This window comes from Cladophialophora immunda (assembly GCF_000835495.1).
Source record: "Cladophialophora immunda strain CBS 83496 unplaced genomic scaffold supercont1.6, whole genome shotgun sequence".
Lineage (NCBI taxonomy): Eukaryota > Fungi > Ascomycota > Eurotiomycetes > Chaetothyriales > Herpotrichiellaceae > Cladophialophora > Cladophialophora immunda.
In genome coordinates, this window is record NW_015622546.1 from 1,393,860 (window position 1) to 1,406,107 (window position 12,248).

Here is a 12,248-nt window from a genome sequence, read left to right on the forward strand (position 1 = left end):
GAACGTCACTTTTATTTTCCTCTCACTGCCCCACTACCATTCCCTTCTGCTTCTTTGTCACCTTAGTTACCATCACACCCAGTATTCACAACCTGTTAAATCCGGTTTCCACTTACCGGTCTTCGTTAGATATTGTGGCAAAGAACCAAAAAGACCCAATCCCTTGGGGCCAATAGCCATCTTTCGCTTCTACGCTTCTACGCTTCTACGCCACCATTCACTGAAGAGCCTCCCCGCCTACCTTGACAAAACCTGCACACGACTTTATGTCGCCGCCTCTAAACCGTGAACGCTTCATATCCTTAAGACCCATCCCCCAACACAACCAGCATTACAATGGCGCCTAAAAAGAAGGGCGGCAAGAAGCAGGCCGACGATTGGGAGAACGAGCTCGGTGAGACTGTCGACCCGATCGCTCAGGCCACCGAAGATGCAAAGAAGGCAGAGACAGAGAATGATGCTGCGGAAGAGATGAACGGCGGCGGTGGTGGATTGATGGCGGCTCTGCGCAAGAACAAAGATAAGCGTGCAAAGAAAGGCAAACCCGTCATCAATGACTTTGTCGAAGGTGAAGATGCAGATGGTGTAGCCCCAGCCCAGCCCGAGAACGACCTGGATGCGAAAGCACCGACTGAGGCGACGTTTGGCGATGACGATGACGTCTTTGCCGGCAATGCACATAAGAAGGCTAAAGGAGGCAAGAAGCAGCAAGACAAGGACGAGCCCCCTGCTCCCACGGAGGATGGTGAAGACGCTGGCGATGGTGGTGGAGTGAAGTCAAAGAAGGAGAAAGAACGTGAGAAGAAGGAACGTGAGAAGCAGAGAAAGAAAGAACAGGTAACGAAGGCGTCTCTACCGAGGTTTGCTTTAAGGCTAACAGGAAAACAGGCTGCGAAGAAAAAGGCTGTCGCCCCGGCATCAGGTCCCAAGGATGAGGAAGATAAGCCCGCCGTGCCCGAAAAAGCCGAAGCTCCCGTCGCCGCACCAGAGAAAGAAGACAAATCCGGCAAGAAAAGGAAGATCCCTGCACATCTCGCTGCGATCCAAAAGCAGCAAGAAGCCCTTGCTAAACAGCGAGAAGAACAGGCCAGGATAGAAGCCGCGGAAAAAGCCGCTGAAGAAGAGCGCCTAAGAAAGGAAGCCGAAGAGGAGAAGAAGAAAGCCGAGGCGAGACAACGAAAGAAGGAAAAGGAAAAGGAGAAGAAAGAACAACTGAAGAAAGAAGGCAAACTCCTCTCCGAAGCCGACAGGAAGAGGAAGCAGCAACAAGATCTTCGCCTTAAGCAACTACTTGAATCTGGCGTCAAAGTTGCAGGCTTGACCGAAGGCATCGAAGAAAAGAAGAAACCTGCGGTCGACAAGAAACGAAAGGGTCCGAAGAAGGAGGAAATTGACCTCGAAGCTGCTGCTGAAAGAGCGAGACAGGAGGCAGAGGCAGCCGAGGCAGAACGCCAACGTCTAGCCAAGGAAGCCGAAGAAGCCGCCGCCGCCGCCGCTGCTGCAGAAGCAGAGGCTGCGAAGCAGGAAGAATCTTCCGAGCTTGACGATTGGGAGAAGGCTGCCGATGAGGACGTAAAGGAGAGCTGGGATGCTGCGTCCAGTGACGAAGAAGATGAAGCCGAAGGTGCGCCCAAAGCAGCTGCAAACGGAAGCGCTTCCAAGACGCATCCCACGACCGCCACCAATGGAGCCGTGACCAAGTCAACCACAACGTCGAGCCTGCCAATGAGGGATTCAGGGCCCCCGCCAAAGGAGAGACCTATCGAATCCGACACGGAATCCGAGGAGTCATCCTCAGAAGAGGAAGGCACAGCTACGCAACGAGCACTGGCGAAGAAGAAAGCCGAAGCAGCTGCCAGAAGAGCAAAAGCTCACGAAGAAGCGCTCGCTGCCCGGTCCAAAGATAATCTTCGTTCACCTATCTGCTGTATCCTGGGTCACGTCGACACTGGCAAGACGAAGCTCCTGGATAAAATTCGACAAACAAATGTGCAAGAAGGTGAAGCAGGTGGTATCACACAGCAGATCGGTGCGACTTACTTCCCCGTTGATGCTCTGAAACAGAAGACCGCTGTTGTCAACAAAGACGGCAAATTTGAGTTCAAAGTGCCTGGACTGTTGGTCATCGACACTCCTGGTCACGAATCTTTCTCCAACCTCCGCTCTCGCGGTTCCTCGCTTTGCAACATTGCCATCTTGGTCGTCGATATCATGCACGGCTTGGAGCCACAGACATTGGAGTCGATGAAACTCCTTCGCGACCGCAAGACACCGTTTATCGTGGCTCTCAACAAGATTGACCGTCTCTATGGCTGGAAGAAGATCGACAACAATGGCTTCCAGGACAGTCTCGCTTTCCAGTCCAAGGGAGTAGTGGCTGAGTTTGAGAGTCGACTTGCCGAAACCAAGCTTGCCTTTTCCAAGGAGGGATTCAACTCCGAGGTCTTCTACGAAAACAAGGACATGCGCCGATACGTCTCACTGGTGCCAACTTCCGCACACACAGGCGAAGGCATTCCGGATCTGCTCAAGCTTCTGGTGTCGTTGACCCAGGAACGGATGACGACCAGCTTGATGTACTTGTCTGAGGTGGAATGTACGGTGCTTGAAGTCAAAGTGATTGAAGGCCTCGGTACCACGATTGATGTGGTACTGTCGAACGGAGTCCTCCACGAAGGGGACCGGATTGTGCTCTGTGGCACCGATGGGCCAATTGCCACCAATATTCGGGCGCTTCTAACACCTGCTCCGCTCAAGGAACTGCGCCTCAAGTCGCAATATGTGCACAACAAAGAATGCAAGGCAGCCCTAGGTGTCAAGATCGCAGCCAATGACCTGGAAAAGGCCATTGCGGGTTCTCGATTGCTCGTGGTCGGCCCCGAGGATGACGAGGAAGACTTGATGGAGGACGTCATGGCGGATCTGCAAAGCCTTCTCAGCAAGATATCCAAGGACAACCGAGGGGTCAGTGTCCAGGCTTCTACTCTGGGCTCTCTGGAGGCATTGCTGGAATTCTTGAAACAGAGCAAGATCCCCGTCGCAAATATCGCCATCGGGCCGGTGTACAAGCGAGACGTCATGATGGCGGGTACCATGCTGGAGAAGGCGAAAGAATACGCGGTGATGCTTTGCTTCGACGTCAAGGTCGACAAAGAGGCACAACAGTACGCAGACGAGAACGGCATCAAGATCTTTACCGCGGATATTATCTATCACCTGTTCGATGCCTTTACAAAACACATGGAGGAATTGCGGGAAAAGAAGAAGGAAGAGAGCAAGATGCATGCTGTCTTCCCCTGCGTGCTCAGCCCTATCCAGGTCTTCAACAAGAAGGATCCCATTGTGGTGGGCGTGGACGTTGTGGAAGGCAGCCTGCGGCCATTGACACCGATTGCGGTAGTAAAGACGAATCCGGTAACGGGCGTGAAAGAAATCATTACATTGGGCAGAGTGTAAGTGATCCGGTGTTCCGTCGGAGAAAAGAAAAAAACTGACAATGATACAGATCATCCATCGAGCGCGAACACAAGGCCATCCCCGTCTGCAAAAAGGGACAGCCGTCAGTGGCAGTCAAGATTGAAGGACCCAATCAACCCATGTACGGACGACAGCTGGAAGACAAGGATACTCTGTACTCTCTGATTTCTCGCAAGTCAATCGACACGCTGAAGGAGTTCTACCGAGATGAGGTGACGCGGGATGAATGGGCATTGCTGAAGAAGCTCAAGCCGGTTTTTGACATTCCTTAGACGAAGAGAGCACGATGTGACGGTATATGACATAGTGCAAGAAGGGCGTTTGGAGGACGGACGAAAAGCATGACATGACATTTGCATTTTTGGGCTGGATGGATGAGTATGAGTTACTGAGGGCATGGCCATGGGCGGAGTACTGGACTTGATCAAGTTGTTCAGTGCTGTAGCGCTTGTCTCTGCTCTCTCTATTGAAACCTTTCCTCGTTAGTCGTCCAGAGATCCATTCCGTGGCTTTGTAGTGGTTGAATAGAGTGTCACCCGACAATGGATCAAGACCACAATTAATATCATTCCACTCGGGCAGCCTGACTCGTAGCTATAAAGCCGAAGATGATTGGCTGATAAGATGATAGTGTCGCCATCCGGGAGGCCCATGAACCGACGGGGGAGATTGAATCGTACAACGGGGCTGCGCCCAATGGAAGGAGCTGTTGACCAACTAGAGCAAATTTGGCGGTGAGAAGGGCACGTCCCAGAATTTCCATTGAAAAAGGCCTGCAAACAAAACCCCGTCTTCTCTTGACTCGGTGATAGACTGCTAGTGTCATCGTTGTCCGCCTTCGACACAACATCTGCAGCGCGTTTGAAGAGGAGGATTGATAACACTGTCGCCCCCGTCATACGGTGTTGCCCTCCTGCAAGGCACAGTGCCCCCATTCGATCGGGCCCTCAAACCACCATTTGCCGCGGCCCCCTTGAATCCCCCCAACCAATACGCCATGGACGTCCTTGCAAATGCCACCAGCTTCGCCTCACCTCTCGCCAACGCCGACCTGAAGGTTCAGGCCGCCCATGCCTCTGGCGTCTTGGGCAGGGTGTGGGCGCAGCTGAATCTTTGGACCGTGCTTTTGACAATTATTCTACTATTGGCTACCTACGATCAATGTGAGTTCGCCTTGTTATCGTGCGTCTGGGGTTGCGCGGGGATTGACGATTGACGACTTGTGCAGGCAGCTATCAATGGCGGAAGCATGGCATCGTTGGCCCAGCGTGGAAAATGCCCTTCATGGGCCCCTTCCTCGAATCGATGCGACCCGACTTTAGGAAATACAAGGAGAAATGGGAGAGCGCGGAGCTGAGTTGTGTGTCGGTTTTCCACAAGTACGCAGGATTCACCTTTACTCGCGGGACCCAGGTGCTGTTGCTAACCCTCGTCTCTCGCCAGATTCGTTGTCATTGCGGGAACCCGGGACATGGCGCGCAAAGTCTTCAATTCGCCAGGCTTCGTGAAACCCACCGTCGTCGATGTCGCCCCGAAACTCCTTCGTCCTACCAACTGGGTGTTTTTGGACGGAAAAGCCCATGTCGAGTACCGCAAGGGATTGAATGGGCTGTTCACACGTCAAGCGTTGGAGATGTATTTGCCCGGTCAAGAGGAGGTCTACAGCAAGTATTTCAAGAACTTTCTCGACATGTCCAAGGAAAACAACATGACAGCCAAGCCCTGGATGCCCGTATTCCGAGAACTCATGTGCGCCGTGTCCTGCAGAACCTTTGTTGGACACTACATGAGCGATAAAGTGGTCAAGAAGATTGCCCACGACTACTACTTGATCACCGCCGCGCTGGAGCTTGTCAACTTCCCCATCATCATCCCTTTCACCAAGACCTGGTACGGAAAGAAAGCGGCAGACATGGTGTTGGAGGAGTTTGCAAAGTGTGCGACCAAGTCCAAAGTGCGAATGGCTGCCGGCGGCAACATCACATGCATCCTGGACGCGTGGGTCAAGCAGATCCAGGATTCCGCCAAATACCGAGAGCGCATTGAAAGAGGCGAAAAAGTGGACCAGTCCGAGAAACCACCTCAGTTACTTCGAGACTTTACCGATTTCGAGATTGCCCAAACCGTCTTCACCTTCCTCTTTGCTTCGCAAGACGCCACCTCGAGTGCTTGTACGTGGTTGTTCCAGATCATGGCTGATCGACCGGAGATCCTGGACAAGGTCAGAGAGGAAAATCTCCAGCTTCGAGGCGGCGACCGCAACAAGCCCTTCGACATGGATATGCTGGAATCGATGGTTTGGACGAGAGCGGTGGTCAAAGAAACGTTGCGCTATCGTCCTCCAGTCATTTTGGTGCCCTATGTTGCTAAGAAAGATTTCCCCGTGACTGAAGATTACACGCTCAAGAAAGGCTCGATGATCATTCCCTCGATCTGGCCAGCAACCCATGATCCTGAAGCATATCCCAACCCGGACAGCTTCGAACCCGAGCGATGGATTACCGGGGATGCCGACAAGCAGGTGAAGAACTGGTTGGTCTTTGGCACCGGGCCCCATTATTGCCTGGGACAGACATACGCTCAGTTGAACCTGATGGCAATGATTGGAAAAGCCAGCATCTTGTTGGACTGGGTGCATGAGCCCACCCCCATCAGCGAGGATATTGAGGTCTTTGCGACCATTTTCCCTCAAGTGAGTCAGACGCCACTATTGAACTGTTCATATTGCTTACATTCACGGCAGGATCATTGCAAGCTGGTCTTTTCCGAGCGGCCATAAAGTGTCGATTTGTTGATGTTTTGCGTTTCAGCGATAGACTTTGTTGCTCGGGCAGGTCAACGTCGTAAATCCTGTACATATGCAGCCGGCGAGGTTTCCACAGCCAGCAGCAGAAACTCACGGCCTTGGTGATGTGGGTTCTCGGTCTGTCTACTTTCTCTTTGGCTGCAACGGTCGAGAGATAGCGGTTTTGAATAAGGGCTGCTCCCAGGCCCGAGGCCCCAAGTGTGTGGGGAGTCTTAAATGCCAGAGAAAAGCATAGGCAGTTGTACATAGTTAGGCCGGAATGTGAGCGAGCTTGGATAGGCCCCGTTCTAAGGAGCGGTTGAAGACGGGCCATGTCGATGGGTTCGCACAGATGCTAATAGACGAATTAAGGCCATCCAGATTTGCTTCCTTGGATTTTGATTGAACCATTCAGATGTGTGTATATATATAATGTATATGTACCCCAAACCATACCTCGTCCGTTACTAATTGCAAGGGAAGTAAATAGATAGGTAGGCCAATAGAAGTAATAACACCTAGTATTAGCAGCTCGAATTGGCCAAGCTGAGGTCGAAGGGCAACTTCAGCGGGAAATCTCTCGGTCACGGGGGCGATGCGATGACGATAGGCCGCGCCGACGACGGTGTGGACGTTGCAGAGAGCCAGGTTATCGTATCGAGACATGTCCAGTGCGTTTAGCGGAAGAAGAGGGTTGTGGTTGGTTCAGAGTCTCCTGGCTGATATCGTTGGCATTCTTGAGAATTTTGCTTTCGAAGTGGCTTCATGGATTACGTTAAAGCTAGTTAACCTAGATTCCCAAACTCTTGACTAGATCGGCCACCGGAAGAAGACTTCCTCGGAAATCTTCGCGAATCGCAATTGTCGATTAGACGGGACGGTTGTGGGGAAAGTTGAGGATTTCGGCAGAGGTTTCTGTGACTATCCCATCTGAACCTGCGCAGTGTCTGCGACACGCCACAGAGAGAGAATTTGGGCCGAGTCTGCAGCTCCAAGGGAACATGGTCTGCACCAATTAGACCGTCATAGGTTCAACTTCCTATGGCTGCTCAGACCTCTCCATCAGGCTGTGGACTGCGTGGGGGCAGCATTCCGGAAGGAAATAGTTCTGGATTGCTTGCTGAAAAGGTCTCGGTATCTACCACTGCACATCTTCCGTGACGAGGCGCCCAAGGTGAGTATTAATACGAGCAGGTAAAACAACAACCGTCTTCAGCTCTTCGGTGTCTTTGCTGCATTTTGTTTGGGCGGAATTCCAGCACAAAATCCCAAGACAATCTAATCATGGCGATACTAGTCCAGGGAGCGTCGATCCAAGGGTCTGAAGACCGATTGAACACCAAAGGGGCCTCCATTGTCGTTTCTCCCATGACAGACCAGGAACCTGCTGCACCAAATGGCTCAGCTCGGATTGAACGCGTCCAGGGGCCGATAATGAGCCAGGACGAAATACCTGCTGTTGGCCTTGCCCCTCCTGCCAGGCTGGTCGAGCCCACGCCCACAGAAGCATACCGAGAGAAATCTTCTATTGCTTACGAGTTGTCGAAACTCCCATTCAAGACACCACGACAACTTAAGGTCATTGTGGTTGGGGCGGGAGTCAGCGCTCTTTCGTTCGCACACGACGTGAAGGTGGGACGGCTGCAGAACATCGAGCTGCAAATCCTGGAAAAGAATGCGGGACTGGGAGGGACATGGTTCGAGAATCGCTATCCAGGATGCGCGTGCGATATCCCCAGTCACAATTATCTGGTATGCCTACAATCACCCCCGAATAGCTCTCTGATGCATGTTGTTTGTGTGCCAACCTCATCCAATAGTTTTCCTGGGCCCCGAATCCAGACTGGTCATCGTACTATGTCACGGCACCGGAGATCCTCAAGTATCTGGAAGACACCGCGGACAAGTTTGACCTAAGGAAATACATCACGCTTTGCCGGAAAGTGGTTGGAGCTCGATGGCTCGCCGAGCGACAGAAATGGCAGATCATAAGTCGACAGACCGATGGTCGACGAAACGCCGTGTCTTCCTTTGGCGTCAGCGACGGCGAGGTGGGCGATGAAATCGTGGATGAGTGCGACATTTTCATCAACGCGAGTGGCTTCTTCAATCACTGGAGATGGCCTGCTATTCCTGGCCGAGAATCTTTCAAAGGCACCATAGTCCACAGTGCCAATTATGATCCCAGCATTGATTTGCGCAACAAGCGGGTGGCCGTCATCGGGAATGGATCCTCGGGCATTCAAGTCACGACAGCCGTACAAGAGGTTGCCTCTCATGTGTCGGTCTTTGTCCGTAACCCGACGTATATCACGGCGAATTTCGGGTCCAAGTATATTCCAGACGGTGGTAAAGACCTCTTGTTCAGCCAGGAGCAGAAAGATATTTGGAGGAAAGACCCTCAAGAATACCTCCGTTTTCGCAAAGCGGTGGAGAAGGAACTTAACATTCGCTTCGGGACCTATCTTCGCGGCACCCCTCAGCAACGATTTGCAAGAGAGACCACCGTCCAAGACATGCGACGACGGCTTGCTTCCAAGCCGGAGCTAGCAGAGTTGTTAATTCCCGACTTTTCGCTGGGGTGTCGAAGGCCAACCCCTGGAACCGGGTATCTCGAGGCTCTTTGCTCTCCCAACTGCGAGGTGGTTTGGGGCGACCTGGGTCGGTTTACAGAAACGGGCATCGAGTCGGCCAATGGCACGAAGCGTGACTTCGACGTCATTATCTGTGCCACAGGCTTCGACATCTCTCTCGTCCCAAGATGGCCAATCATCGGCAACGACAACATCGACCTCCGCTCATCGTGGGCGAAAAGCCCGGCGTGCTATATGTCCTGTGTGGCCCCGGATATGCCCAACTACTTCACCTACCTGGGTCCCGGCAGTCCCGTGGGCGCGGGCAGCCTGATCACCGCAATTGAGCAGGTGACTTTCTACATCTGCGATATATTGAGAAAGCTCCAAACCGAGAACTACAGCTCCTTTCAGCTGAAGGCCGGCAAGGGCGAGGCCTACCGGGCGCACATGCACGCGTGGCTCGACAAAACCGTGTGGAACGACAACTGCAGCAGCGCCCTCAAGAACGGCAGACGCGACGGAGCCCTGGATGCCTTGTACCCCGGCTCGCGAGCGCACTTGTTCGAGATCCTGAAAACGCGTCGCTATGAAGATTTCGACTGGGTATCCCGGTGCCCCGAGCCAGAGCTTGCTTTTGCATGGTTGAACAACGGCTTCCTGGAGCACGAGTACGAGTATAATTGCGACGTTGATGATACGTAAGTTTCATCTCAGAGGACTTTGTGTTAGCTTACACTACTAACCTCGTGACAGTTGGTACCTCAATGAGATTCCACCCATGCAATAACCATACGTGCCCGCAGTCATGGGAGCAGGACGTTTATTGCTTTTCCACAGTTGGACATACGAGGGTAGTTTGTATGTAAGAGAGAACAATTTAAGGTCTAGACGCTGCTCTTGTAAGATCTTCCCTTCGATGATTAAAGAATTACAATCCAGACTATGTGCACTCAGGTAGATTGGGCCGAAACCCCACCTCTAATGTTCATCCGTCTGGTCAACTCTGTATTGAATGACACGACTGCACGCGCAGGAATGAAAAGAGAACTCCTCCAATGCCTGAGAGGAATGGCTTGTTATTGGAGCACTACATATAGATATGTGTAGGCATGATTCTCTGTGCGATTCTTATCTGCTCTGATATCGCCGATGCACGATGCATGGCCCAGCTCGTAGCACCAGACAAGATCACAATTTCCCTGCCGACTAACTCCAAAAGAATACAGCCTATACCTAGCAATCCTGGTGAAGCGTACGCGCATATCCCAGCCGTGCTGCCGTTCCGAACGTATTGCAGCTTCACCCTAGAATGCCAATCCGTAAAAAAAGGGAACTCCTCGCCCGCACCGATCGCGTCCTCGGAATGCCAGCCAATTAGGATACTAGCTAGCTGTCTGGTGGATATACCCCACACTCACTATATTCCCAGCTAGTACCGGAATCTTGCACGAACTGGGACTGGACTAAGAAGCTCAGTCTCTAGCATTCGAGCGTATTTCCTGAACCCGTCACAGGTGGGTTCCGAAGATGGCTGTTGACTGCCACCCTGGGTTGTGGAAAGCCCGCTCATTCACAATCAGCATCTTCACACACCCGCCCCAACTTCACCCGGCTCTGCAAGCTCAGAGGAATATCGTCGGCCAGCAGCAAAGATCTCGCTCCCACAAGGGTTCCCCGAGTTCTACCCCGGCCGTTTGTCTTCCTTCCGTTCCCCCCCCTCATTCCCCGAGCATTCTGGACCAAGCGGGGATACTGGGGAGGTTGTATAGCTCGACGAAGTATAAAGTCGAGGACAAAGGTCCAGAAAACAGGACATTCCCTGTCGAAGACCGGGAAAGCAAGGGAGAGCCATCAACCTTTGTCAATTTGTTACGCGAAGAACCGATCTGAACCCTCTGTTTCAATTACACAGTCATAGCCATGCACGAACACGAACAGCACCACGGCGCTGAGGTGCCCAGGGACTTTGTCAAGAAGCAGAAAGTCACTGCCTATTGCATCCGAGTCATTCTGTTCATCTCCTTGGGATCGACGTCGTATGGCTACTCGTCTTCCATCATTGCCACAACGCTCTCGCAGCCTTCTTTCACCAAGTCCATGCACCTGGACACCGCCAGCAACGCCGCCTCGCTGACCGGTGCCATGAACGGAGTCTGGTTTGCCGGAGGTGTTGTCGGCGGCCTGATTGCGGGTTGGTTTAGCAGCACCTACGGCCGAAAGCTCTGTGTCGCCGTCGGAGTAGCCATGATTTTGATAACATCCGCCTTGCTCACCGCATCAGTCAACGCGCCCATGTTCATTGTGTTTCGATTCTTCAACGGATGGGGGTGAGTTGTTTGTTCAATCCATTCTCCCCTCTTGCGTTCGCCGCCGCCGCCCCCACAAAAAATCAAAGCTGACTCTGATGGCATATAAAAAGAGCGTATCAAACCTTGTCTCAGGTCCCCGTCTGGATCGCTGAGCTGTCACCACCCCAAGTGCGCGGCGTCCTGGTCGATCTCCATGCCTTCCTCATGCTATGTGGCTATCTGCTCGCCGCGTACATGGGGCTGGCGTTCTATTTCGTCTCTGGTGCCAACCAGTGGCGTGGTGCCATGGGCATTCAAATGGTGTGCCCGGCCATTGTCCTTGCCGGGATCTACTGGATGCCCGAGTCTCCTCGCTATCTGCTGAGCAAGGACCGCACCGAGGAAGCGTGGCAGGTCGTCCAGGAGTTGCACTCCACCAAGGACGACCCGGAGAAGGAGTTTGCCAAGCGGGAATTCTACCAGATGCGCAGGCAGATCGAGTTCGACTCTCGACTGCCGTCCTCATACCTCGACATTCTCAAGAGGCCATCCCTGCGAAGACGCGCCCTCATGACGATTCTGTTGGAGGTCTGCAATCAGAGCTCAGGGATATTGGTCATCCTCAGTGAGTCAAGTGTTGAGCCCCGGAGAGAGAGAGAATCTCCTAACCACCTCTTAGATTACGGCTCCATCATCTACCGGACCCTCGGATTCAACAATGTCCAGATCTTGAATCTCCAGGGTGGTTTCCAGCTGACAGGCGCCATCTTTGGCCTTCTCGCCTTGACCTTTGTCGACCGAGTCTCACGCCCCAAGCTCATCGGCATCGCCCTCTTGTCGTGCGCGGCGACGCTGGCGGTCTTGACGGGGCTCCAGAGCACCTACCTGGGCACGGACAACAAGGGAGGCCTCATCGCGTGCGTGGTCATGATCTACCTCTTCCAGGCTATCTACGCCGGCGCCCTGGACGGCGCAGCCTTTTACTACGTGGCCGAAATCTGGCCGACGCACCTGCGGTCCAAGGGCCTCGGCATCGCCGTCGCCGCGCTCTGCGCGATCGACATTGTCTACCTCCAGTGCGCCCCGCTGGCCTTCGACAACATCGGCTGGAAGTATTTCCTC

General features: G+C 53.1%; 2 protein-coding genes across 2 annotated transcripts; both read left to right on the forward strand.

Moving 5' to 3' along the window:
• The first annotated feature begins 31 nt into the window (after positions 1-31).
• PV07_10049 (translation initiation factor aIF-2) lies at positions 32-4,055 on the forward strand. Its single transcript, XM_016397350.1, has 3 exons — positions 32-837; positions 889-3,452; positions 3,506-4,055. Exons 1-3 carry the CDS (start codon positions 337-339, stop codon positions 3,747-3,749), a joined length of 3,309 nt encoding a protein of 1,102 aa, XP_016244541.1. The 5' UTR covers positions 32-336; the 3' UTR covers positions 3,750-4,055.
• A 72-nt stretch (positions 4,056-4,127) lies between these two features.
• On the forward strand, positions 4,128-6,683 carry PV07_10050 (uncharacterized protein). Its single transcript, XM_016397351.1, has 4 exons — positions 4,128-4,640; positions 4,706-4,856; positions 4,921-6,169; positions 6,221-6,683. The coding sequence occupies exons 1-4, from the start codon at positions 4,475-4,477 to the stop codon at positions 6,254-6,256; spliced, it is 1,602 nt and encodes a 533-aa protein (XP_016244542.1). The 5' UTR covers positions 4,128-4,474; the 3' UTR covers positions 6,257-6,683.
• Positions 6,684-12,248: the final 5,565 nt, after the last annotated feature.

Coding starts and splice junctions, on each gene's coding strand:
- PV07_10049 (XM_016397350.1), top strand. CDS start 337: ATGGCGCCTAAAAAGAAGGGCGGCAAGAAGCAGGCCGACGATTGGGAG. Junction 838..888: donor AGCAGAGAAAGAAAGAACAG/GTAACGAAGGCG, acceptor ACAGGAAAACAG/GCTGCGAAGAAAAAGGCTGT. Junction 3,453..3,505: donor ATCATTACATTGGGCAGAGT/GTAAGTGATCCG, acceptor ACAATGATACAG/ATCATCCATCGAGCGCGAAC.
- PV07_10050 (XM_016397351.1), top strand. CDS start 4,475: ATGGACGTCCTTGCAAATGCCACCAGCTTCGCCTCACCTCTCGCCAAC. Junction 4,641..4,705: donor ATTGGCTACCTACGATCAAT/GTGAGTTCGCCT, acceptor CGACTTGTGCAG/GCAGCTATCAATGGCGGAAG. Junction 6,170..6,220: donor TTGCGACCATTTTCCCTCAA/GTGAGTCAGACG, acceptor CATTCACGGCAG/GATCATTGCAAGCTGGTCTT.